The following is a 27,486-nucleotide window of genomic DNA, read 5'->3' on the forward strand; positions in this document are numbered from 1 at the left end:
ATTTTTTTTTCCTTGTCTTTTTAGGGCCACACCTGTAGCATAAGGAAGTTCCCAGGCTAGGGGTCAAATCGGAGCTGTAGCTGCTAGCCTATGCCACAGCCACAGCAACACGGGATCCTTAACCCACTGAGTGGTCCCAGGGATCAAACCTGCCCTGCCTCATGCATACTAGTCAGGTTTTTACCCCTGAGCCACAACAGGAACTCCCAAGGATTTTTTTTTTTTTTTTTTTTTGGTCTTTTTGCCTTTTCTAGGGCCACTTCTGTAGCACATGGGGGTTCCCAGGCTGCGGGTCTAATCAGAGGTGTAGCTGCTGGCCTACATCACAGCCACAGCAATGCGGGATCCGAGCTGCGTCTGCCACCTACACCACAGTTCACTGCAATGCTGGATCCTTAACCCACTGAGCTAGGCCAGGGATTGAACCTTCAACCTCATGGTTCCTAGACAGATTCGTTAACCACTGCGCCACGAGGGGAACTCCTCCCAAGGGTATTTTAAATTTCAGCTTCTGGCTAGCGCATGCTGGCTCCTATTGTGGTTCCCATGATTGTTGTGGGCTCTTCAGGCTCTGTGTGGCTGCTCTTGTGGGCTCTTCAGGATGCCCCTTTGGGCAGTTACCACTGATTCCCTCTTTCCATCATGTTTGCTCAGTTCTGAAACACTGGCTCCTCAGGGGGCTCTGCCTCCCTTTCCTGGGACCACAGGTCCTCCTGAACACAGGGTTTTCCTTGGTTCCAACAAACCAGCTGAGTCCCAGAGAAGAAATGAATTAACTTGTCCTACTTAGCCATATTTTGATGACTGATCAGGAAGTGGTTTAAGGAAGCAGTTGTGGAAAGCAAAGGGCTTTTAGTACCAAATGGTTCCTGTGTCAAGGATTGTTCATTCCACAGCTTACTGATTACATAGAGGAAAATGCACTTTTACAATAGAGAATAGTTACTGCTTTATCTAGGTGCTTAAATTCACCGTCAATTATAGTGGCAGAGGCAGTTCACAATGCCATCTCTGAAGTTGTTTTGTTTTTTGTTTTTTTGTTTTTTAGGGCTGCACCCGTGGCACATGGAGGTTCCCAGGCTAGGGGTCAATCTAAGCTACAGCTGCCAGCTACGTCACAGCCACAGCAACGCAGGATCTGAGCTGCATCTGCGACCCACACCAGAGCTCACGGCAACGCCAGATCCTTAACCCACTGAGTGAGGCCAGGGATTGAACCTGCAACCTCATGGTTCCTAGTCAGATTCGTTTGCGCTGCACCATCACGGAAACTCCTGAAGTTCTTTTGAATCCAATCAAGCTGTGGTCTTGGTTACGGGAAATAAAAGGGACAGAAGAACGGGTTAACACCGCACAGAACACAATCAGTGATGTCAGAATGTGAGACTTCAAGATAACTGTCTCAGACTCTTCAGAAATCAATGTCATGAACGAAAGAAAAAAGGTAGAGGGATTTGCCTAGATTTTTAAAAACTGCAGATGGAAAGTGAAATGATACAGCCACTCTGTAAGATAATGTGGCAGCTTCTTAGAAAACAACATGCAACTTAGTATACCGCCCAGAGAAATCTTACACACTCTCGCACACAAACTTGTACAGAAACACTCTTAGCAGCTTTATTCATGATGGCAAAATACTGGAAACAATTCAAATGTCCTTCAATAGCTGAATGGTTGAACAAACCCTGGAATTTGATGAAAAAAGGCTCAAAAAAAAAATCATACTGTGTGAGTCCATTTATGTAGAATTCCAGAAAATGCAAACTAATCTATAGTGACAAAGTAGGAGTAGTAGGAAGATAGGAGAGATGGATGGATTGCAAATAAACACCAGGAAACTCTGGGGAGTGATGGACGTGCTGTTTACTAGCTGGATTGCAGTAATGGTTTCATGGATGTACATGTTTTCAAAATGTATCAAGTTGTATGCTCTAAATATGTGCAGTATATTGAACATAAATTATGCCTCAATAGAGCTGTTTGTAAAAAGAAAGAAGGGGAGAATGTTTTCTTGTGAAAATTAAATAAATCATGCTAAACACTTTTCATGCAGTGAGGCACACAGTAAGTGCTCAATAGTTGTTGCTGTTGGAACTTGGCTAGTCTCTTGGATGGCTTCATCACATCTTGTTTATTTTCTTCATAACACTGTAATAATCTATAATTATCCAGTACACCACAACTCAGGGCAAAGCGGGATCCTTATTAACCCACTAAGCAGGGCCATGGATCGAACACAAGACATCTTGGTTACTAGTAGGATTCGTTTCCACTGCAACACACCGGGAATTCCACAGGCCCAGCCTTCTTAACAAGACAAAGCTAGAAGTATGGAGTGAAAACCAGCACCCCAATAGAAACATGGTTCCAAGTCCAGCTCTTGTTCGGGATTCCGCAATGAGAAGCCTGAGCAAGCCTGTGTCCATCTCCCTTCTGATCATTTTAGAAAGTAATAAGATGAAATACTTTCTTTGATTGTCGTCTACTTCGGGGAAACCAGACCCTCCTTCACTGCTATAACCAAAAGTATACTCCGCGTAGCGCGCAGCAGCCGAACTACACTACACCCCTCCCAATCTTAACTTAAACGATTCCGGGGGGGAAAAAAAACAAAAACAGCCTCCCCAGTCTGTAACAGTACCACAGCACCTTAACCACATATTTACAAGCCATTTTAATCTCTTTTTGAGAACACCTTTATTCAGTCTCCGTAGAGACTGTCAAAAATTGCCAATGCCGACTATATTTCAAGTCGTCATGGCGGGGTATTGGGAAAAGTTTTCAATTAGCAATAATCGCGCCTCGGATAAACCTCATTGGCTACGATACTGCCACTGCGCAAAGCTGACAGACTATCGCACGAACCCTGATCCCCATGGATGACAACTACCCTTTCAGTGACGGTGAGCAATCGCCAGCGAGTTCGTGGACATGAAGCGTTTCTCTGAGAGCAGTTATGTCTAAGACTCGTCTGCATGGGGGGCTTCTTCTTGTTGGAGCATCTCTTGCCGAACATTCATATTTTAGAAACGAGAGCTCATTTGCGGGGAATGCTGGGGGATTTCATGCAAATTAGCATGACGCCATAGAGCCGATCTGCTTACGACTTGAACTCCTAAGAAACAGCGGCTGGAAGACAGAGAAAACGAGTAAACCGAATAGGGTGGTGGGGAGGCTGTGTCCAGCGTGGGGAGGGGATCATCTTCAGTAAAGAAGATCTCAAATGCGAACGTGACCAATACAAACAACACACAACTGTGTGAGAAATTGGATAACAGACACACCAACAAGATAAAAGAATAAAAAACAAAACAAAACACCCCATCAAGCTAAAAACCGGAAGTGCAAAACACTTCCTCGCCACCTGAATAACAAAACGGTGAACTCCAAAACGAAGATAAACACGAAGACACTCTGACCGCCGAAGCTTTCTTTTCAACTTACATGATTCAGTCTCCGCAGAGACTGTCAAAAATTGCCAATGCCGACTATATTTCAAGTCGTCACGGCGGGGTATTGGGAAAAGTTTTCAATTAGCAATAATCGCGCCTCGGATAAACCTCATTGGCTACGATACTGCCACTGCGCAAAGCTAAAGAGTACCGCCCACTACTCATCACTCCCAATAAGTAAGGTTCCTATTACAGAAAGGTGAGTTTTAGTCTCCGGGAAAAACCCTCAATTATTGATTGGCTGAAATTATAAAACTATATAAAGCTCCCTTTCGGAAATTATATATTGTTTCTTAATATTCAGTTGCTTGATTTCACTTAGTTTTTTTTTTTTAAGTGGCGATGAAGCAAAGCATTGTGGGAGGGAACATGCTAATACACAATTTACACAATGAATGAGGACGATGAGAAATGTCTCAGTTGCTGTTCACTTGGCTCCTGATTCGCTGTGTAACCTCTCCAAAAGACTTGGGGTTGTTTGTTTGGTTGGGGTTTTTTTGTTTGCTTTTTTTAGGACTGCACCTTCGGCATATGGCAGTTCTCAGGCTAGGCGTCAAACTGGAGCTACAGTTGCCAGTCTATGACACAGCCGCAGCAACCCAGGATCTGAGCCGAGTCTGCAATCTACACCACAGCTCACGGCACGCCGGATCCTTAACCCACTGAGTGAGGCCAGGGCTCGAACCTGAGTCCTCATAGAAGCTAGTCAGATTCGTTAACCGCAGAGCCACGACGGGAACTCCTGTTTGGTTGGTTTTAATTGTGATAAAATATACATAATGTAAAATTAACCATTTGAACCATTCCTAAGTGTTCAGTTCAGAATAATATATTTACACTGTTTGCAACCATTACCACTGTACATCTCCAGAAATTTTTCATCATCCCAAACTGAAACTGTACTCCTTAACAATACTAACTCCCTGAGTTCCCTTTGTGGCTCAGCAGTTAAGGAACAAGAATAGGGTCCATGAGGATGAGGGTTCCATCCCTGGCCTCTGCTCAGTGGGTTAAAGATCCTGCATTGCTATGAACTATGGTGTAGGTTACAGACATAGCTTGGCTCCTGCCTTGCTGTGGCTGTGGTGTAGGCCAGCAGCTACAGCTCCCATTGGACCCCTAGCCCTGGAACTTCCACATGCCAGAAGTGCGGCCCTAAAAAGACAAAAAACAAAAACAAAAAACCACCAACTCCCCATTCTTCCCTCCCCAGGGCCCTGGCAACTTCTATTCCACTTTCTACGAATTTGGTCTCTCAGTACCTCAGATAAAATAATCGCGTAATTATTTAATCTTTTGTGCATGGCTTATTTCATAGAATGTTTTTAAGCCCATCCATGTTGTGGTATATTTCAGAATTTCATTCCTTTTTAGGGCTGATATTCTATCGTATGGAATTTTGTTATCCATTTATTCTTTGATTGACAGGACATTGCTTCCACGATTTGGCTGTAACAATACTTCCATGAACAGCAGCACAGAGATATCAGTCTGAGTCCTTGTTTTCAATTCTTTTGGGTGTATCTACCTAGAAGTAGAATATCTGGATCATGTGGTAATTCTCTGTTTAACCTCAAAGGGTTTTCTGTAGACACCTTAATTCAGAGGAGAGAGGCTGAAAGAGGCTATTTCCACAGAAATGCCCACAATTCATGAGTTTGAAGTTACTTTCACTCTCATTGCCTTGGCAAGTCAAAAGCTACTAGAAACATGTGCCTAGACTTGGTTCAGCTCTGAACTATATTCTCCAAAAGACTTGTTTTTTGCTACTAAATAAGATGCAAATAGTAGTCTCCAAGAAAATGACATTTCCTCCAGCATTTTATTATGAAAATTTTAAACATGAAACATTCAAAGTATTGCTTAATGACCATTTATGTAGTCATTGACTAGATGTAAAAAAATGACATAAGGAGTTTCCATTGTGGTTCATCAGGTTAAGAACCTGACTAGTATCCATGAGGATGCAGGTTTGGTCCCTGGCCTTGCTCAATGGATTAAGGATCCAGCATTGTCACAAGCTGTGGTGTAGGCTGGCAGCTGCAGCTCTAATTCAAGCCCTAGCCCAGGAACTTCCTTATGCCACAGGTGTGGGACTAAAAAGGAAAAAAACATGACATAAAAGGTCTGTTTGATGCTGATGGGTAATTAATTTTTTTTCACATCCATAACTGCCAGGGTGGGGGGGGAATACTAGCAATTTGATTAATTTAGAGTAATTTACTTTGATCCAATCAAGAACTTTGTCACTAATTTGTGGTGTGGTCGAGTCATGAGAAATAAAAAAACTAGGATCATCCAAAGAATTTCTCAGCCCTTGAGAATGTGTTTTTTTTTTGGCTTTCTGTCTTTGTAGGGCTAAACCCACAGGCATATGGAGGTTCCCAGGCTAGGGGTCCAGTTGGAGCTGTAACCACCGGCCTATATCACAGCCCCAGCAACATGGGATCCGAGCTGCATCTGTGACCTACACCACAGCTCACAGCAACACTGGATCCCTAGCCCACGGAACGAGGACAGGGATCAAACCTGTGTCCTCACACACGGATGCTGGCCAGGTTTGTTAACTGCTGAGCCATGGAAACTCCAAGAAAGTCTTGATTGGTGGCTCAATACACCCTGTCAGAATCTATCAAGGGAAATTGTGATTCACCAGCTGTCTTGGGTAACTTCATCCTCCATGGATGACTTCCCAGCGGCCCTGAAAAGAAAAAAAAAAAAAAATCTAGATCCAGTATTAAAGCTTCTAGCTTAAGAGAAAATGAATTCCTAAGTTATTGCTATTTGGATGTACTACATTGCACCCAGGACAGTAGCGTCCAAGCTCTTAACCACTTCTCAAACAGATGATAGGCTTGTTGGCTTTGGAAAAGCACACTTTGCAAACGAAGGTTGGAAACCTCTGACCAGAATGGGCCGACAGAGGCGCTATGGGACAATATGGGGCCCTCAAATGGGAAGCCCATAGAATTGTGGGACTTGTAGTTTTTTTTGCATCATTTCGGCTTCATGCACTACATTTCCCAAAATGCAAATATAGTCAGTCAGTCCCACTGCCGGGTGTGGAGTGTCCCTTAAACTGTGAAAGGTAAGTGTGTTCTGTTCAGGCTGCAGGTTTCTAAAAATTGTGGATTTCTCGTAAGGGATACCATTTCTCTTCTTTGCCCTTTGGTGGGAACTGGGAGACAGCAGCTGTTCCAACAGAGCGTTTTCAAAGGGATTTCCCAAGCCCTTTGGTCTCAGGAATCCAGATTATGTATTTGTCTAGCTGTTCACGTGTTGCTGTGGTGTGTCAAGGAGAAATCAGAGTCCTGATCCCAGATTTGGAAAGCTCAGCATGAAATAATGTTTACATATGGGGTACACGTCACTAGAGAATTTCTGCATTTGACCATGCAATATGTCAAAGCCTTGTTTTCACAACTAGAAAAGGTGGAGTAGATATTCCCTTGTGGCACAGCAGGTTAAGGATCCAGCCTTGTCACTGCAGTGGCTCAGGTTGCTGCTGTGGTGCAGGAACTTCCACATGCTGCAGGCATGGCAAAAAGAAAAAGAAAAAAAGAAAGAAAGAAAGAAAGACAAAAAGGCAAAGCAGGAGTTCCCATCGTGGCTCAGTGGTTAACGAATCCGACTAGGAACCATGAGGTTGTGGGTTTGATCCTTGGCCTAGCTTAGTGGGTTAAGGATCCGGTGTTGCCATGAGCTGTGGTGTAGGTTGCAGACACAGCTCTGATCTGGCGTTGCTGTGGCTGTGGTGTAGGCCGGCGGCCGTAGCTCTGATTAGACCCCTAGCCTGGGAAGCTCCATATGCTGCAGGTGCGGTCCTAAAAGGACAAAAAGACAAAAAAATAAAAAAATAAAATAAAATGGGAAGTAGGTTTATGGGACACACAGTTCCCCCAAGGGGTGTTATTAACTAAAAATATAAATGTATTCCTCTGATAGAGGCATCTTTAGATGTCACAAGTGGATTAACACCGAGCTATTGACGGTCTTAAAAGATACTGGGGTAGGCCATTAACCTTTTGAAGTTTATAAGAAATTCATTGCTGACCAGCCAGGTGTTACTAGGAGAGACAGAATAGGCCTAATGTTATGCTAGAATTGTGCTTTATCAATTTTTTTTCGCTTTTTAGGGCCATACGTGCGGCATATGGATGTTCCCAGGCTAGGGGTCGAATTGGAGCTGTAGCTGTCAGGTCTATGCCACAGCCACAGCAATGCCATATACTTAACCCACTAAGCAAGGCCAGGGATCGAACCTATGTCCTCATGAATACTAGTCAGATTCGTTACTGATGAGCCACAATAGGAATTCCTGTTTTATCAGTTTTTTACTTTACCTTTCTCCTATTTTCTATTTATTTTTAATTTTTAGAAAATGTTATGGCCACACTCAAGGCATATGGAAGTTCCCAGGCCAGGGACTGAGTCCCAGCCACAGCTGTGATCCATGCACAGCTGCAGCAATGCTGGATCCTTTAACCCACTGCACTGGGCTGGCAATCGAACCGACACCTCTGCAGTGATCCGAGTCACTGCAGTTGGATTCTTAACCCATGGCACCATGGTGGGAACTCTGACCTTTCTCTTTTTTAAAGTAGACTTTATTTTTTAGAGCCCCCCCTCTTTTTTTTAGGAAACCAAGATATACAGTTTCCCTTGGATGCAGAAAGCCTTGGCAGATTTGCCAGCCATAGTTAATTTCCATCTGATGGCTACTGCATAGATGAGCTCTGGCTGTAGGTTCTTAAGACAGTAGGAAGATAAAATTGGCTTGAGTGTCGTGAAATGATCTAGTATGGGGGACAAAGTTTTATTTTGTAGGTATTAGAAATTCTTGGAGTTCCCATTGTGGCAAAGTGGAAACAAGTCCAACTAGGAGCCATGAGGTTACAGGTTCGATCCCTGGCCTCAATCAGTGGGTTAAGGATCTGGTGTTGCCATGAGCTGTGTTGTAGGTCACAGACAAGGCTCAGATCCTGCGTTGCTGTGGCTGTGGCGTAGGCCAGCAGCTGTAGCTCTGATTTGACCCCTAGCCTGGGAACCTCCATATGCCATGGGTGCAGCCCTAAAAAGCAAAAAAGAGAAAGAAATTCTTGACCAGAAGAAATTACTAAAAAGATAATAAAAATGTAAGAGTTCTCTTGTGGCTCAGTGGGTTAAGGATCCAGCATTGGCACTGCAGCGGCTTGGGTGGATTCTGTGGCATGGGTTTGATCCCTGGCCAGGAAACTTCCACATGCTATAGGCAGGGACAAAAAAAAAAAAAAAAAAAAAAAGATATAAAGAGGTAAGTTTGTTGTTTCAGGTTGGACTTCATAGGACCCAGGAAGGTGAATTGAAATAGCTTTGTATCAGTGAGGGCCAGTTGTGAAATATTTGGGGTTTTTTTTTTTTTTTAATTTTAGGTCTACACCAGCAGCATATGGAAGTTCCTAGGCCAGGGATGAATCAGAGCTGCAGCTGCTGGCCTATGCCACAGTCACAGTAATGCCAGATCCAAGCCACGTCTACGACCTACACCACAGCTCACCGCCTTGCGGGATGCTTAACCCACTGAGCGAGGCCAGGGATTGAACCTGTGTCCTCATGGATGCTAGTCAAATTTATTACTGCTAAGCCACAACAGGAACTCCAATATTTGGGAATTTACTAGCCAAATTGGTAGCCTGAAAATGGCCATGATGGGATTATTTTCTTTTATCTGTTTTTGATGGGGAGGGTAGATGGAACTCAGTTTACCAGCACATCCATGGCAAAAGTCAGTTTTTCCTCTCAGCCTGGAGCCCTAGTGTTCAGTACATTCTTGAGTTATTAGATCCTGAGCTAGCTCACACCCTTACACATTTTACCAAAGATTTGGATTACGAATACACTCTGGGGGTGTGGCAGGGGTGGGGAGGGGGCTGTACTTTTACAATGAAAGATATTCTTGTTTATTTTGGGGTCATCCTGTAAGATACTGAAGTCATTGATTAATTCACTATCAGTATGTCCTCATGGGTTCTAGTCGGTTCGTTGCCGCTGATCCATGACGGGAACTCCCAAATATTATATATATATATATATTTTTTTTTTATATTTTTATTTTTTGTCTTTTTGTCTTTTTTGTTGTTGTTGTTGTTGTTGCTATTTCTTGGGCCGCTTCCGAGGCATATGGAGGTTCCCAGGCTAGGGGTTGAATCAGAGCTGTAGCCACCGGCCTACGCCAGAGCCACAGCAACGCGGGATCCGAGCCTCGTCTGACCTACACCACAGCTCACGGCAACGCCGGATCGTTAACCCACTGAGCAAGGGCAGGGACTGAACCCGCAACCTCATGGTTCCTAGTCAGATTCGTTAACCACTGCGCCATGACGGGAACTCCCCAAATATTATATTTTTGAAGTTTATTTGAATCAGGATCCAAATAGGACCCATAATTGGTTGGTATGTCTTTAAATCTCTTTTGATCTTCTTTTATATCTCTTTATCTCCATCTCTTGCAGTTTTTTTATTTAAAAAAAAATATTTGGCTGTATCTGTGGCATATGGAAGTTCCTGGGCCAGGGATCAAACCTGTGCCACAGCAGCAACCCCTGCAGCTGCTGCAGTGACAATGTGGGATCCTTAACCCACTGAACCACCAGGGAACTTCTTTCGCAATTTATTTGTTGAAGAAACTGATTTGTCCATCCTGTAGATTTTCGCATAGACTTTGCTGATTGACAAACGGTATCATCTAACACATTGCTTTGGCCACTACACCACAGCTCACGGCAATGCCAGATCTTTAACCCACTGAGCAAGGCCAGGGATCAGACCTGCATGCTCACGGATACTAGTTGGATTTGTTTCCATTGTGCCACAACGGGAACTTCTGCTAGTCAAGTTCTTTACCCACTAAACCACAAAGGGAACTCCTCAATTTTTATAGTTGAATAATATTCCCTTTTATGGATAGACCACATTTTGTTTATCCAGCTGTCAGTGGTTTTTTATTATTTTATTTATTATTTAAAAAAAATTTTTTTTTGCTTTTTAGGGCCACACCCACAGCATATAGAGGTTCCCAGGCTAGGGGTCTGATCGGAGCTACAGCTGCTGGCCTACACCACAGCCACAGCAATGCAGTATCCGAGCCATGTTGTGACCTACACCACACCTCATGGCAATGCCGGACCCTCAACCCACTGATCAAGGCCAGGTATCGAAACTGCAACCTCCTGGCTCCTAGTTAGATTCGTTTTGACTGTCACTGTTTTTTCATTTTTTATTTTATTTTTCTGTGTGTCTTTTTGCCTTCTCTAGGGCCACTCGCGTGGCACACGGAGGTTCCCAGGCTAAGGGTCTAATCGGAGCTGTAGCCACCAGCCTATGCCAGGGCCACAGCAACTCGGGATCCGAGCCGCATCTGTGACCTACACCACAGCTCACGGCAACACCGGATTCTTAACCCACTGAGCAAGGCCAGGGATCGAACCCGCAACCTCACGTTTCCTAGTCGGATTCATTAACCACTGCACCACAACAGGAACTCCTATCATTGGTATTTTAAAAAAATTAAAAAAAAATTTAGATATAGCTGATATATAAGTTTTGGGGGTACAACATAGTGATTCACAATTTTTAGGGTTATAGTCCATTTGTTATTATTATAAAACATTGCCTGTATTCCCTGTGTTGTACTATATATCCTTGTAGCTTATTTATTTTATACATAGTAGTTTGTACCTCTTAATCCTCTATCCCATTTGCCCCGCCCCCCTTCCCTTGATTACCTTGTTGCTTTTTTTTTGGCCACCCGGTGGCATCTGGAGTTCTGGTGCCAGGGATCAGATCCAAGATGTAGTTGTGATTAAAGATGTGATAAATTCATTTGAGTAATTTAAAAAAAAAAAGATGTAGTTGTGACCTATGCAGCTGTGGTAATGACAGATCCTCAACAAAGTGTGCCAGGCCAGGGATCAAACCTGAGTCCTTGGCGCTGCAGAGATGCTGCAGATCCCATTGCACCAGAGCAGGAACTCCCAGTTTACCTTTGTTTTTAAAACTGGGTCTCTCATGTGACTTTTTTTTTCTCTAGAATGAGGATGAGCTTTGGCTTAATTTTTAGGACAGCAAAAGGCCGCTGGATGGCAAAGCTCAGCCGGCAGTGCTCACGTGGATACACTGAATTGTTTGTGCCATCGAGTCCTCCTTTGGACCCTGAGAAGGTCAAAGAGTTCCAGCGCTTTATCACCCTTTCCAAGAGACTGCTAGTGATGACTGGAGCAGGAATCTCCACTGAGTCGGGGATTCCAGACTACAGGTCAGAAAAGGTGGGACTTTATGCCCGCACAGACCGGAGGCCCATCCAGCATGGGGATTTTGTACGGAGCGCTCCAATCCGCCAACGGTACTGGGCAAGAAACTTTGTAGGCTGGCCTCAGTTCTCCTCCCACCAGCCTAACCCTGCACACTGGGCTTTGAGCAACTGGGAGAGACTGGGAAAGCTGTACTGGTTGGTGACCCAAAATGTGGATGCCTTGCACACCAAGGCGGGGAGTCAGCGCCTGACAGAACTCCACGGATGCATGCACAGGTACAGGAAAGCCTAAACAGTGGGAATGCAGACAGGTGTGCTCCGTCAGAACAGGGACATTAGCCATCCTCATCACTGTTGTCTTCGTTAGACCATCAGGAAGTGATTTGGGGGGAAGTTGTTTACTTTGGAATGGATCCCAGCAAACTCAGTGAGGGAGCAGGAAGTGAAACAGGGAAAGTAGGAAAGCCAGGGAAATGTCACATTATGAATGGGTTACTGCTTTGGGTAGCTGGGGCTCAATCCTGCCTATCTCTCTGACAGTCTAGAGCTGCTTCAGAATTGTCTCGCAGCATCAAGGGAGCCTGGGCACTTATCCACCATCTCCCATCCTTCATTGGTCGAGGGTCACTCTGGGGGGATTAACTCCCTAACACTGCTCCTCCAGAGAAGTCTTCCATGGCCAGAGAATTCCCAAGACAGGAGAGACAGAGAATTGTGTGCAGGTGTCCTGTGAGCGACCCGAGGGAACTGTGAGCAGAGCGCCAACAGCATGCACTACACACTCTTGGGTCTCCGGTGCCTGAACCCAGGATAACCTGGACCAATAAAAATACATATAGCCAGAACACAATAAATATTGATAAAACGAGCACGTGTAGCCTTCCCTGGCAATAACCTATAGCTAATTGGAGACTATTTCCTTATCCTTAAGTCCCAGAGGTCTTCCAATCGTAAAATATTTATTGTGTGCCTGCAACATGCGGCGTGTTCTGGTGTGCTCCTTGCTGGTGTGGAGGGGTTAAAACCAAAATATAAAGCGTGGTCTGCCTTACATATGAGAATTTGTAATCTCTTTGCTCGGGGACCCCAAAATAATATATCTAACAACAAACAACTCCACATGTGATTGTTAAATTGTGCGCTCCTTGATAGACATATCTTACAGGTTCAGAGACACAGAATAAAAATTGCAGTCATCAGGAACACTTTTATGAGTAAGGTGCGGCTTGAGAATAGCTCAGGTTTGACTAGGCAAAGGAGGAGAAAGAGTGCTTTCCAAAGGAAGAGAACTTGGAGTTCCCATTGTGGCTCAGTGGTAGCGAACCTGACTAGTATCCATGAGGATGAATGTTTGATCCCTGGCCTCGTTCAGTGGGTTAAGGATCTGGCATTGCCATGAGCTGTGGTGTAGGTCACAGACTCGACTTGGATCTGGTGTTGCTGTGGCTGTGGTATAGGCTGGCGGCTGTAGCTCTGATTCAACCTCTAGCCTGGTAACTTCCATATGCCACAGGTGTAGCCCTAAAAAGAAAAACACCAAAAAAAAAAAAAAAAAAAAAAAACCAACCAACCAACCAAACCAACAAAAATGAAGGGAACTTGTAGAGCCTGCCTGGCCTCCTTGAAGACTAATAATCATGTTGTCTGGAAAGGCTAAATCCAAATCCTGGATGCATTTGAAAATCATGCAGTGCAATTTGGGTCTGTTGTGATAGACCAAAGGGGACTGTTAGTGGTTTCTGAGCAAGAAAGCAATATGATAAAAATAGCATTTGAGGTAGACTAGACAGGATTAGAGTAGCTTAGAGGTCAGCTGGAAGGACTCAGACGAAGGTGATATCAGGGAACAAGAGAGCCAAGGATGGCTATGGGTCCATTAAAAAAATTTTTTTAAGGAGTTCCCATTGTGGCTCAGCAGAAATGAACCTGACTAGTATCCATGAGGATGCAGGTTCAATCCCAGGCCTCGCTCAGTGGGTTAAGGATCCAGCGTTGTTGTGAGCTACAGTGTAGGTCACAGACTTGGCTTGGATCTGGCATTGCTATGGCTGTGGTGTAGGCCGGCAGCTGCAGCTCTAATTCAACCCCTAGCCTGGGAACCACATCGAGTGGGGCCCTAAAAAGAAGAAAAAGATTTTATCATGTCTACTCTATCCTTTCTCTCCCTGTCTCTTAAATATTTTATTTTTTTCACTATACCCATAGCATGTGGAAGTTCCTGGGCTAGGGACAGAATCTGAGCCACAGCTGCGGCAATGCTGGATCCTTAACCCACTGCACCACAGCAGGAACTCCCTCTTGAATATTTTCAATCAAATGGAAGACTTCTTTTCATTTCATGGGAAGCCTTTGATTAAAAAAAAAAAAAATTGGTGTTCTTGTTGTGGCACAGTATCAGCAGCGTCTCTGCAGTGTCAGGATCCAGGTTTGATCCCTGGTCTGGCACAGTGGGTTAAAGGATCCAGCATTACTGCAGCTGTGGCTTGGTTTCAGTCCTGGGTGTGGCTATGGGGAAGAAAAAAGAAAAAAAAAAAAAAGTGAGCCAGCAAAAGATTTAAGCAGCAAATGTGTAGTAAGGAAACAGGTGCCTGTTGTTCTGGAAGGCTGGCAGTGGAGGGAAGGTGGTAGCTAAAGGGGTCATGAGAAGGTAATCGTAAAGTGGGAAAAATGGTGGGTATCAGGAAAAGAAAGTAGTGCTGCAGGAGCTTGAAGTGGTTAGGGATGAGCCATCTTGGGCAGCTTTGTGCCTCCCTGGGGCAGGCTCTTCAGCTGGCCTCTTCTTGGGTTTTAGGGTCCTCTGCTTGGACTGTGGCGAGCAGACTCCCCGCAGGGTGCTGCAGGAGCGGTTTGAAGTCCTGAACCCCACCTGGAGCGCTGAGGCCCACGGCCTGGCTCCGGACGGTGATGTCTTTCTCACCGAGGAGCAGGTACAGAGCTTCCAGGTCCCATCCTGCTCTCGATGTGGAGGCCCCCTGAAACCAGATGTTGTCTTCTTCGGGGACACGGTGAACCCTAACACAGTGGATTTTGTGCACAAGCGTGTAAAAGAAGCTGACTCTCTCCTGGTGGTGGGGTCATCCTTGCAGGTAACTGACTTGATGTCGGGGTGGTAACTGCCCCCTTTTGGGGGCTAGGGGGCCATGGAGAGGCTCCCTATTTGGTTTATCTCTTCCCGCATCCAGAGAACTGCCCCCTGTCCTCTCCTGCAACAGGTGTACTCCGGTTACAAGTTTATCCTCACAGCTCAGGAGAAAAAGCTGCCCATTGCAATATTGAACATTGGGCCCACACGGTCGGATAACTTGGCATCTCTGAAACTGGATTCACGTTGTGGAGAGTTGCTGCCTTTAATAGACCCACACTGACCACAGCCTGATGTTCCTGAGATGGAAACTGAAACTTTCCCTTGAATTCTGCTGCTAAAGGTAAAATGCCTTCTCAGATATTAGATTCCAGTTCCCACTCAACTGAGAGCACGGACAAAGGAAAGAAGGTTCTAGGCTTCTTAATGTATGTTCATTCTTAATTAAAATTAATTTTTTAATGTGCATTAAGCTTTATTGTTCAAAAGACTATGATTTTCCAATTCTAGGCACCTAGTTATTTAAGACGATGTTCCAAAATCTGCCATTGCTTTGTCCCCCATTTTTATTTTTTATTTTTTTTTAATTTTATTATTATTATTTTTTGTCTTTTTGCTATTTCTTTGGTCCGCTCCCGCGGCATATGGATCTTCCCAGGCTAGGGGTTGAATCGGAGCTGTAGCCACCGGCCTACGCCAGGGCCACAGCAACTCGGGATCCGAGCCGCGTCTGCAACCTATACCACAGCTCACGGCAACGCCGGATCGTTAACCCACTGAGCAAGGGCAGGGACCGAACCCGCAACCTCATGGTCCCTAGTCGGATTCGTTAACCACTGCGCCACGACGGGAACTCCCCGTTTTTATTTTTTTAAGGCTGCACCTGTAGCATATGGAAGTTCCCGGGCTAGGGGTCAAATCGGAGCAGTAGCTGCCAGCCTACACCACAGCCATAGCAACCCTGATCCGAGCCACATCTGTGACCTACACCACAGCTCACGGCAACGCTGGATCCTTAACCCACTGAGGAAGGCAAGGGTTTGAACCTGCATCCTCAAGGATGCTAGTCAGATTCGTTTCCACTGAGCCATGATGGGAACTCCAAAGTATACTTTATTATTTTAATTTTTTAAATTTTGTGTCTTTTTAGGGAACTCCTCAAGCAAATTTTTTTTCTTTTAAATATACTTTAAAAGTACAAAATTAATATTTTTTTAGCACACTCATGAAGTTGTAACTTAATCACCATTAATTCCAGAGCATTTTTATCATCCCAAGAAGAAACTCTATACGCATTAGCAGTGGTTCCCCATTCCCCACCCTCCCCAGTCCCTGGCAACAACTAATTTTTCTACTTGCCTATTGTAGACATATAGTGTAGTATGTAGCTTTTTGTGTTTGGTTTCTCCAATTAGCATAATATTTACAAGGTTCATCCATATGGTAGCAGGTGTCAGTATTTTAAAAAGCTTTTTTTTTTTTTTTTTTTGCATTTTAAGGCTGCACCCACGGCACATGCAAGTTACCAGGCTATGGGTCGAACTGGAGCTGCAGCTGCTGGACTACACCACAGCCACAGCAACACAGGATCCGAGCCGAATCTGCAATGTACACCACAGCTCATGGCAACACCAGATTCTTAACCCACTGAGTGGGGCCAGGGATTGAACCCGGATCCTCATGGATACTAGTCGGATTCATTAATACAGAGCCATGATGAGAACTCCCCTTTACAGCGGTTTTTTTTTTTTTGGTTTTTATAGCATTTTTCTTTTTTCTTTTTTTTTGTCTTTTTAGGGCTGCACCCTCGGCATATGGAGGTTCCCAGGCTAGGGGTCTAATTGGAGCCACAGCTGCCGGCCTGCCCCACAGCCACAGCAACGCCAGATCCGAGCCGCATCTGCAGCCTACACCACAGCTCACAGCAATGCCATATCCTTAACCCACAGAGCGAGGCCAGGGATCAAACCCGCAACCTCATGGTTCCTAGTCGGATTCGTTTCTGCTGTGCTGCAACGGGAACTCCTTTTATAGCATTTTTAATCTATGAGTCTGACCACCTTAAAAAAATATAGCAGCTTTGGGATATAATTCAAATATACAGGTCATTCATTGATTGCATATAATTCAATAGTTTTTTTTAAATTTTTTAAAATTATTAATTTGTTTTCTACTGTACAGCATGGTGACCCAGTTACACATACATGTACACATTCTATTTTCTCACATTATCATGCTCCATCATAAGTGACTAGACAGACATAGTTCCCAGTGCTACACAGCAGGATCTCATTGCTTATCCATTCCAAAGGCAATAGTTTGTATCTATTTACCTCAAGCTCCCAGTCCCTCACATTCCCTCCCCTTCCCCCTTGGCAACCACAAGTCTATTCTCCAAGTCCATGATCTTCTTTTCTGTGGATAGGTTCATTTGCGCCCTATATTTGATTCCAGATATAAGTGATATCATATGGTATTTGTCTTTCCCTTTTTGACTTACTTCACTCAGTATGAGAGTCTCTAGTTCCATCTATGTTGCTGCAAATGGCATTATTTCATTCTTTTTTATGGCTGAGTAGTATTCCATTGTGTATATATACCACATCTTCCTAATCCAGTCATCTGTTGATGGACATTTGGGTTGTTTCCATGTCTTGGCTATTGTGAATAGAGCTGCAATGAACATGCAGGTGCATGTGTCTTTTTTAAGGAAAGTTTTGTCCAGACACATGCCCACAAGTGGGATTGCTGGGTCATATGGTAGTTCTATGTATAGATTTCTAAGGTACCTCCATACTGTTCTCCATAGTGGTTGTACAAGCTTACATTCCCACCAACAGTGCAGGAGGGTTCCTTTTTCTCCACACTCCCCCCCCAGCATTTGTTATTTGTGGACTTATTAATGATGGCCATTCTGACTGGTGTGAGGTGGTATCTCATGGTAGTTTTGATTTGCATTTCTGTAATAGTCAGGGATGTTGAGCATTTTTTCATGTGCTTGTTGGCCATCTACACATCTTCCTTAGAAAAATGTCTATTCAGGTCTTTTGCCCATTTTTCAATTGGGTTGTTGGCTTTTTGGTGTTGAGTTGTATAAGTAGCTTGTACATTCTAGAGATTAAGCCCTTGTACGTCGTATCATTTGAAACTATTTTCTCCCATTCTGTAAATTGTCTTTTTTTTTTATGGTTTCCTTTGCTGTGCAAAAGCTTGTCAGTTTGATTGGTTTATTTTTGTTCTTATTTCTGTTGCTTTGGGAGACTAACTTGAACAAATATTCATAAGGTTGATGTCAGAGAATGTTTTGCCTATGTTCTCTTCCAGGAGTTTGATGGTGTCTCGTCTTATATCTAAGTCTTTCAGCCATTTTGAGTTTATTTTTGTGCATGGTGTGAGGGTATGTTCTAGTTTCAATGATTTGCATGCAGCTGTCCAGGTTTCCCAGCAATACTTGCTGAAAAGACTGCCTTTTTCCCATTTTATGTTCTTGCCTCCCTTGTCAAAGATTAATTGACCATAGGTGTCCGGGTTTATTTCTGGGTTCTCTGGTCTGTTCCATTGGTCTAAATATATGTTCTGGTACCAGTACCACACTGTCTTGATGACTGTGGCTTTGTAATATTGCCTGAAGTCTGGGAGAGTTATGCCTCCTGCTTGGTTTTTGTTCCTCAGAATTGCTTTGGCAATTTTGGGTCTTTTGTGGTTTCATATAAGTTTTTGGATTGTTTGTTCTAGTTCTGTGAAAAATGTCATGGGTAATTTGATAGGGATTGCACTGAATCTGTGGATTGCTTCAATTCAATAGTTTTTAATATATTCCCAGAGGAGCACAGCCACTTAAAAAAAATAGACTTTATTTTTGGAGCAATTTAAGTTTAATGACAGAATCAAGCAGAAAGTGCAGAGAATTCCCACACACTCTGTGGCCCTGTACACTCACTCACATGGTATTTATCATTTACCTACCTAAGGACATGTTGATTGATCACAACTTTTTGGCAATTATGAATAAAGCCACTATAAACATCCCTGTGTAGATGTTTGGGTAAATACCAAGGAGTGAGATTGCTGGATCCTTAATAAAAGTTTGTTTAGTTTTGTAAGAAGCTGCCACAGTATTTTCCAAAGTGGCTGTACTATTTTGCATTCCCACCAGCAATGAAAGAGAGTGCCTATAAAATCAACTTCTTTTTTTTTTGTCTTTTTGCCTTTTCTAGGGACCCACCCTTGGCATATGGAGGTTCCCAGGCTAGGAGTCGAACTGGAGTTATAGCTGCTGGCCCACGCCAGAGCCACAGCAACACGGGATTCGAGCCGCGTCTGCAACCTACACCACAGCTCATGGCAACGCCGGTTCCTTAACCCACTGAGCAAGGCCAGGGATCGAACTCGCAACCTCATGGTTCCTAGTCGGATTCATTAACCACTGAGCCACGACAGGAACTCCCTAAAATCACTTTTTAAAAACCATTTTAATTGAAGTAAACTGTAAGTTCTAAGAATTGCATGTATCATGCATGTATCATGAGTGGACAGCTTGATGAAGATACAGAGCATCTAGATTAAGGGACAGAACACTACTAGTACCTAAGAAGTCCCCCTGGTACAATCACTTTTTTTTTTAAATGGCTGTACCCAGGGCATATGGAAGTTCCTGGGCCAGGGATTGAATGCCAGCTGCAGCTGTGGCAACATCAGATCCTTAACCCATTGCGCCACAAGGGAAATCCAGTGCTATGGTGTTTTGAGTGGTAGGCTGATGTACACAATCATTTTTCACACCCCACTTCTGGCTAACTTTAGCATTAACTTGTTTTCATTTCTTTTTCAGATCCATAAGGATTCACCCTTGCTTCCTCTAAGCCATCCAGGCTCACCAAGTGTAGCCTACAGAGGGCAGCAGACCAACATCTCTGCCAGCCCATCTCTAAACCCAGCAGGTTTCAGAGCCCAAGAGTGAAGATCTTTAGGAAGATGAGATTTGCCCCACAGCTTCTCCTGATAGGAAAACTGCTTTCACTTCCTTTTTATCTCACCAGGCAGAAGAAATAGCCCAGGATATATGTAGGCCAGAATGGTCTCTGGAGTGCTACCCTAGGAATCTCACTAATTGGGGGTGGGGAGGAAATGACTTAATTTATAATTCCAAGTGGTTGTCTTTAACTGAACCATTTTGATATATTTTTTAAAATAGATGAACAATAGTGTTAATGAATTTTTTATTAACAAAGGAATAAAGGAATCATTTTAAAAATACCATACTAGGTATGTGGGCTGTCCTTTTAATTTTTTTTTTAATCAGCTAAAAGGGATTGTGGCTTTATGATATGGTTCTCTAAGGATTTCTGTTTGATTTCAGCTGCCAGAACGAGACTGGCCTTGAACCTGGTCTGTAGAGAGGAAACAGTGAATTCCCAAGTGGGTTCTTAAATTGATTTGTTTCTGCCTAGGGAAGCAGCAAGACTTGTTTGATTACTGTGTTAGCCAGAAAGAATCACTGTCACAGGCTAAAGCTTTCTGCACAATCTCATCAAAAAGTGAAGCGGATGAGAGAAGCACAGCCTATTCTGGGTAGCCTTTTGTCTAAAATTAGGGCAAGAAATACCTGTTCATTCTACATCTGCCTAGGAAGCAAATTTCAGTTAACCCAAGATCTTGAAAACACAAAAGAGTTCTTTTCACCTGCACAACTGTAGGTTTGCTCATAACCATTCATTAATTCTGGAGAGGCAAGGTTGTAGTAAATCTTACTCCAGCTTCTTTGCAGAGAGGGATGGTAAGGTGCTCTGAATCACATTTGCTCAGTTACCTCAAGTCAGTACCACCAATAATGGCATTCAAATCTAAGTCTTTTTATTTTTTTTCTTTTTAGGGCCACACTGGTGGCATACAGAGGTTCCCAGGCTAAGGGTCAAATCAGAGCTGCAGCTGCCAGCGTATGCCACAGCCACAGCAACACCAGATCCTTAACCCACTAAGCGAGGCCAAGGATCAAACCTGCATCCTCATGGATACTAGTCAGATTTGTTTCCACTGAGCCACGACAGGAACTCCCAAATCTAGGCCACCTCACACTCTCAAGTGGCTCACAGAGGTCTCCCCCACTGTCATTCTTTACCAGAAAATGTCACAGAGTCATGCATGGAATGCCAGCAGAGAAAATTTAGTTTATCCCTCCCTTAATTCTATTTTTTTATTTGTTTGTTTGTTTTTTGTCTTTTTAGGCCCACACCCACAGCATATGGAAGTTCCCAGGCCAGGAGTCAAACTGGAGCTGCAGTTGCCGGCCTACACCACAGCCACAGCAATGCCAGCTCCAAGCCACATCTGCAACCAGCACCATGGCTCATAGCAATGCTGGATCCTTAACCCACTGAGTGAGCCCAGGGATCAAACCCATATCCTCAGGGATGCCAGTCAGGTTCATTACCACTGAGCCGTAAGGGGAACTCCCATTCTATTTTTAAGGAAACAAAGATGCAGACTTACCTAAGGCCATGGTACATGGTTGTGGAGCCAGCACTAGAATCGGTGTAGGTCTTCCAGTTCTTTTAGTCATCAGTGCTTCTTATTTATCTGAAGATTATAGTTAGAAGAAAGTCAGCCTGAAGGAGCAGTTGAAGCCAACAATACACCAGGCCAGGAATGGTTAACATGTGGGCAGTAGGGAGCAGGTTAGGCCACCAGGGAGTGAAGGCAGGTTCTTTGATCACCTAATGCTGGCACAGTTCATGAAACTGAGTCTTGAAGGCCTTAGGAATGTTGGTTTTGTTTGTGTTTCCTCCTGAGATGGAATTCTTTGCAAAAAATTTGTCTCAAGAGGAACCTGTTATTTTCTGAAGCTGTTGCCTCTCATAATGTCTCCTACTTTACATCTTTTGCTTTCTATGGGCTAGGGGTCGAATCAGAGCTGCAGCTGCCAGCCTACGCCACAGCCACAGCAACACCAGATTCAAGCCTCATCTGTGACCTACACCACAGCTCACAGCAACACCAGATCCTTAACTCACTAAGCAAGGCCAGGGATCGAACCTGCATCCTCATGGATACTAGCTGGGTTCGTAACCCTCTGAGCCACAACAGGAACACCGTGTGCAGTGCAGTTCCTAACTTGCTGTAAGTGCCCTCAGTTGGAATAACAGACATCTCCTAGCGGGTGCTATTAGTTCATCACTACCCTGGTTGCTTGGTTCTAACTGTATAAGCCCAGCTTTCTGTCATATCATTCCTAGTTGCTTCCACAACTGCTCTTTTCTCTCAGTTTTAGTAAGTAGAAACCATAAAGGCAAACAAGTACAGAATACTGGAAATCTCCTTCCCACTAACTCATATTCCTTCTTTCATTGCTGTCATACATTGAAGATCCTCCCCTTAAATAATAGCCATTTATTGAACACACTACCCTCCAAGCATTGTGCAAAGCATTTTACAGCATTATCAGCTCACTTAATCAGTTAATCACACAAGAGATGCTTGGGGTTTCATACAGGTCAGTTATCAGCAAATGCCAAACTTTTCCTGAGGGGATCAAAGTTAGGATGGCTAGGAAATTCAATGCTCCTAGGTAGGGTGACCAACCATCCCAGGCTGCCCAGTATAGAAGGGGTTTCCTGATGCAGTTTGCAAGATGTGTTGGTCACCCTGCTCCTAAGAATAGCAAGGGTTGCCACCTGATATAATGGTTAATTCCAAGTATATTATTCTTTTTGGGGTGCATGCTCATCATGTGGAAGTTCCTGGGACAGGGACAGAATGCACACCACAGCAGCCACCCAAGTCCTGCAGTGACACCAGATCCTCAACCTGCTGCACCACAAGAGAACTCCATCCAGATATATTATCTTTAATGAGATTCAAGATGGTGCTCTGAAATCCAGATTATTATTTTTTTTTTCTTTTTAGGCTGCCCTGTGGCATATGGAAGTTCCCAGTCCAGGGACTGAATCAAAGCCACAGCTGCAACCAACTGTGGTAATGCCGGATCCTTAACCCACTGCACCAGGCTGGGGATCAAAGCCCAGCGCTGCCACAGAGACAATGCCAGATCATTAACGCACTGCGCCACAGCAGGAATTCCTATTCCTTAATTTTTATGTGGCAACAGATCAATTCCACTTCATGAAGAAAAAAAAATTAAACTCATCCAAGAAAGCAGTGTTGTTTTTTTTTTTTTTTCTTTTCAATTTATTAGAAAAGATATATATGGAGTTCCTGTCATGGCTCTGGGGTTAATGAACTCAACTAGCATTCGTGAGGATTCAGGTTTGATCCCTGGCCTTGCTCAGTGGATTAGGGATCCCATGTTGCCATGAGCTGTGGTGTAGTTCACAGACAAGGCTCGGATCCCAAGTTGCTATGGCTGTGGCATAGGCTGGCAGCTATAGCCCTAATTGGACTCCTAGCCTGGGAACCTCCATATGCCTTGGGTATGGCCCTAAGAAGACCAAAAAAAAAAAAAAAAAAAAAAAAAGATACAGAGCATGGTATTGAAACTCTTAGGATATAGACACACTTGGATTTCCAACCCTGTCTTGCCACTTACTAATTAGGGGAACTTGGGCAAGTTGTTTTACCTAATATTCAATCTCTTTATAAAAGAAGATAATAGTAGCTGCCTCCTTGGGTGATCAGGAAGGTTAAATGAGGTCACTGCACTGTAGCTCACAGCACCGTGCCTGACTCACAAAAAACAAATCTCAAGTCATTATCACTAGGATATGGGGGAAGGATGGGATGGTGGGAGGGAAGCCACTATACCTGCCAAACCTTTGTTTCCTATTGAGTATTCCTTTGAGTGGACTCACATGGATCTTCCCCAAAGCCATGTTTCCTTTTTGTGTACCTGTTTGTCTTTTAAAAAAAATTACAGGAATTCCCATCGTGGCTCAGTGGTTAACGAATCCAACTAGGAACCATGATATTGCGGGTTCCATCCTGGCCTTGCTCAGTGGGTTAAGGATCCGGCGTTGCCGTAAGCTGTGGTGTAGGTTGCAGACGCGGTTAGGATCCTGTGTTGCTGTGGCTCTGGTGTAGGCTGGCAGCTACAGCTCCGATTGGACCCCTAGCCTGGGAACCTCCATATGCTGAGGGAGCGGCCCAAGAAATAGCAAAAAGACAAAAAAAAAAAAAAATTACAAAAGCCAAGACTTGTTTGATGTAATAAAGCTTTTCTAAAGAAAATAAAGAGTATTCTTCCAAAAAGGGAACTCTTTTACACAGTTGGTGGGGATGTAAATTGGTCGAGCCACTGTGGAAAACAGTATGGAGCTTTCTCAAAATACCAAAAAGAGAATTACTATAAGATCCAGCAATTTCACTCCTTGGTATATATCCAAAAAAAAAAAAAACCCCAAAACACTAATTTGAAAAAATAAACACAACCCAGTGTTCACAGAGGCATTATATTACAATTGGCAAAGTATGGAAGCAAGTTAGGTGTCCATCAGCAGATGAATGAATAAAGAAGATGTAGTGTAGGAGTTCCCTTCATGGCTCAGTGGTTAACAAATCCAACTAGGAATCAAGAGGTTGCGGGTTTGATCCCTGGCCTCACTCAGTGGGTTAAGGATCTGGCATTGCTATGACTGTGGTGCAGGCAGGCAGCTACAGCTCAGATTCAACCCCTAGCCTGGGAACTTCCATATGCTGCAGGTGCGGCCCTAAAAAGCAAAAAATAAATAAAATAAAATATGCTATACATGTGTGTGTATATTATATCTATATATACACATATACGCAATGGAATACTGCTCAGCCATTAAAAAAGGACAAAATCTTGCCATTTGAAGCAACATGGATGGACTTGGAGGGCTCTATGCTAAGTTATATAAGACAAAGACAAATACTGTATGATATCACTTTTTTTTCTTTTGGTCTTTTTGTCTTTCTAGGGCCACATCTGCAGCATATAGAGGTTCCCAGGCTAGGGGTCTAATAGGAGCTGTAGCCACTGGCCTACACTATAGCCACAGCAACACCAGATCCGAGCCAAGTCTGCGACCTGCACCACAGCTCATGGCAACGTTGGATCCTTAACCCACTGAGCAAAGCAGGGACTGAACCCACAACCTCATGGTTCCTAGTCAGATTCATTTCCGCTGTGCCATGACAGGAACTCCTGATATCACTTATATATACAAACTCAAAAAAATACAACAAATTAGTGTATAAAACAAAGAAGCAGACTCAAAGACATAAAGAATAAACTAATGGTGGAGTTCCTGTCTTGGCACAGTGGAAACAAATCAGACTAGGAACCATGAGGTTGCGGGTTCGATCCCTGGCCTCGCTCAGTGGGTTAAGGATCTGGCATGGCTGTGAGCTGTAGAAATTCAGATCCTGAATTTCTGTGGCTGTGGTGTAGGCGGGCAGCTGTAGCTCTGATTAGACCCTTAGCCTGAGAACCTCCATATGCCATGGGTAAGGACGGAAAAAAACAGAAGAGTAAGAAGAAACTAGTGGTTACCAGAGGGATGTGGGGAGGGAAAACATAGGGGTAGGAGATTTTTTAAAAGGCTATTATGGTGTTATATGAAATCATGAGTGTGAAACTTTTGAAAATTGTAAAGCACTACAGAATTTAAAGAATCTTTCATTCAAAAAAAAAAAAAAAAAAGTGTTCCTGCTTTGGCAGACTGGATCAGTGCCTTCACTGGAGTCCTGAAACGCAGGTTCATCCTGCCTTCAGCACAGTGGGTTAAGGAGCTGGCGTTGCTGCAGCTGCAGCATAGTAGCTTGGATCTGATGCCTGGCCTGGGAACTCCATATGGCTCAGGGGCAGCCAAAGATAAAAAAAATAGCAGCCTTTCTTCTTGGGAGAATAGTATTTACTGAACATTCCTGATACAACAAATACCCATTTTACAACGCATCAACCCACCTAATTCCTTCAACCCTATGATCTGCGCACTATTATTTCTTTTGAAAGATGAGGGGAAAAGAAGGAAAAAAAAAACTGGGAGTTCCCTCGTGGTTAGGACTTGGCACTTTCACTGCTACAGGAGCACGTTTAATCTGGTCTAGGAACTGAGATCCCACATTAAACCACTGCACGCTTGCCTCCCCACTCCTTTACAACCCCCCCCCCAAAAAAAAGGAAAGAGAAGGATCCTGAAGCTTGGAGACCTTATGTAACTTGCCCAAGATCACCTAAACTGACCAGGCCAGTAATCAAACATAGTCTGTCCAGTTCTGAGCTCTAACGCACTATTTATTTATTTATTTTTTTGGTCTTGCCCATAGCATGTGTTTCCCTTGTCAGGGATCAAACCCACGCCAGAGGAGCGACCCAGCCTCTGCCCTGACAACCGCCGGTCCTCAACCCACTGTGCCAAAAAGGAACTCCGCGCTCTCTCTTTGAATGTTCTCGAAATCCGGCGGGGTAACCGAGCAACTATACTTTGAGGAGAAAAGAGGGGTAAGGCTCAAGAAACTTCCAGAGTGACCTGAGCTAGATCTTAAAATATTAATAGGTAATCTCCAAGTGGGAAAAAGTTCATTGCAAACGAAGGCAACAAAAGCAAAAGCACGGCTGTTAGAACTGCAAATCCCTTCACCCCCCCCCCCCGCCGCCCTCTTGACGGTGGGGGTGGGGATTCAAGTAAGGACTTGGGACGCTCCACAGGCCCCTGGCTCGTCCAGAATTCACTCACTTCTCTCCTTGGCCATTCCTTCTTTTCGCAGCAGTTTGATTTGCTGCACTCCACTTCCCTGGCCCCTCGGTCCCTCCCCAAGATAAATGCAATGGAGGGGTTACCAACTGAAAACAGGTCTGGGACTGCTGCGGTAGGAGGGGCGTGTTTTGGGAGTGAGAGACCCAGAGAGGGACGCACGTGGCGGGAAAATTGGCCCCAACGTCACACGCACATGATTTCACCCTCTTTTCAATGTCGACTCCTCCACTCTGTCCTTCCTGCTGGACTCGGGTGAAGAGCACGCCAAGACCCGACTTCGGCGGACAGCAACTACTGCGCCTGCGCTGGCTCGCCCCCACCTCCAACCCAGCGCGAGAGAGGCGGGGCCTGAGCCTGGAGCTACTTGCCCGTAAAATACCCAATCACATTTCCTCCTCCGAAATCCTCAGTCTTAGGAGTGTGACCAGCAAATAGGATTGGGTGCGCGGGGTCACGTGATTCGAAAAGGTAAATATGGCCACGTGGTTTCTCTTTGACTTGGGCAATCATTGCGCTAGGCGGTACTTCTTGAACAGTTATTTAAAGAGCTTGTGTAGTGTGCTAAGTGCTGTGAAGATACTGTGGCTTACAGGATACACATAATCCAGACATCACATTACTCTCAGTCTAGTTTATTTATTTATTCGTCTAAATAGTCCCAGCCTCTGTAACCCTGTTTCCAGTCTTCGGTCTCCTGTAATGAGCACCTGAAGATGTTCATTAAAAGATCGTTAATCCGGCGTTGCCGTGAGCTGTGGTGTAGGTTGCAGACGCGGCTCGGATCCCGCGTTGCTGTGGCTCTGGCGTAGGCTGGTGGCTACAGCTCCGATTCAACCCCTAGCCTGGGAACCTCCATATGCCGCGGGAGCGGCCCAAGAAATAGCAATAGCAACAACAACAACAACAAAAAGACAAAAAGACAAAAGACAAAAAAAAAAAAAAAAAAAAAAAGATCGTTAAAGGAGGGTCAATTTTCTGTACAGTAGAAAC

At 44.3% G+C, this 27,486-nt stretch overlaps 1 protein-coding gene and 1 long non-coding RNA gene across 3 annotated transcripts; one reads left to right on the forward strand and one right to left on the reverse strand.

Annotated features, from left to right (window-relative positions):
- On the reverse strand, positions 2,697 to 27,178 carry LOC102165911. 2 transcript variants are annotated; one of them, XR_002338550.1, is made up of 4 exons: positions 26,690 to 27,178; positions 21,314 to 21,400; positions 6,106 to 6,153; positions 2,697 to 3,129 (listed from the first exon to the last, which is right to left on the reverse strand). It is a non-coding gene; the product is annotated as an uncharacterized LOC102165911 (long non-coding RNA). The 2 variants fall into 2 exon arrangements; XR_307439.3 differs by lacking the exon at positions 2,697 to 3,129 and having other exon boundaries at positions 5,493 to 6,153; positions 26,690 to 26,857.
- SIRT4 (sirtuin 4) lies at positions 6,482 to 20,081 on the forward strand. Its single transcript, NM_001114270.2, has 5 exons — positions 6,482 to 6,540; positions 11,521 to 12,018; positions 14,534 to 14,828; positions 14,955 to 15,167; positions 19,656 to 20,081. Exons 2-4 carry the CDS (start codon positions 11,522 to 11,524, stop codon positions 15,105 to 15,107), a joined length of 945 nt encoding a protein of 314 aa, NP_001107742.2. The 5' UTR covers positions 6,482 to 6,540; position 11,521; the 3' UTR covers positions 15,108 to 15,167; positions 19,656 to 20,081.

This window comes from Sus scrofa, chromosome 14 (genome assembly GCF_000003025.6).
Source record: "Sus scrofa isolate TJ Tabasco breed Duroc chromosome 14, Sscrofa11.1, whole genome shotgun sequence".
NCBI lineage: Eukaryota > Metazoa > Chordata > Mammalia > Artiodactyla > Suidae > Sus > Sus scrofa.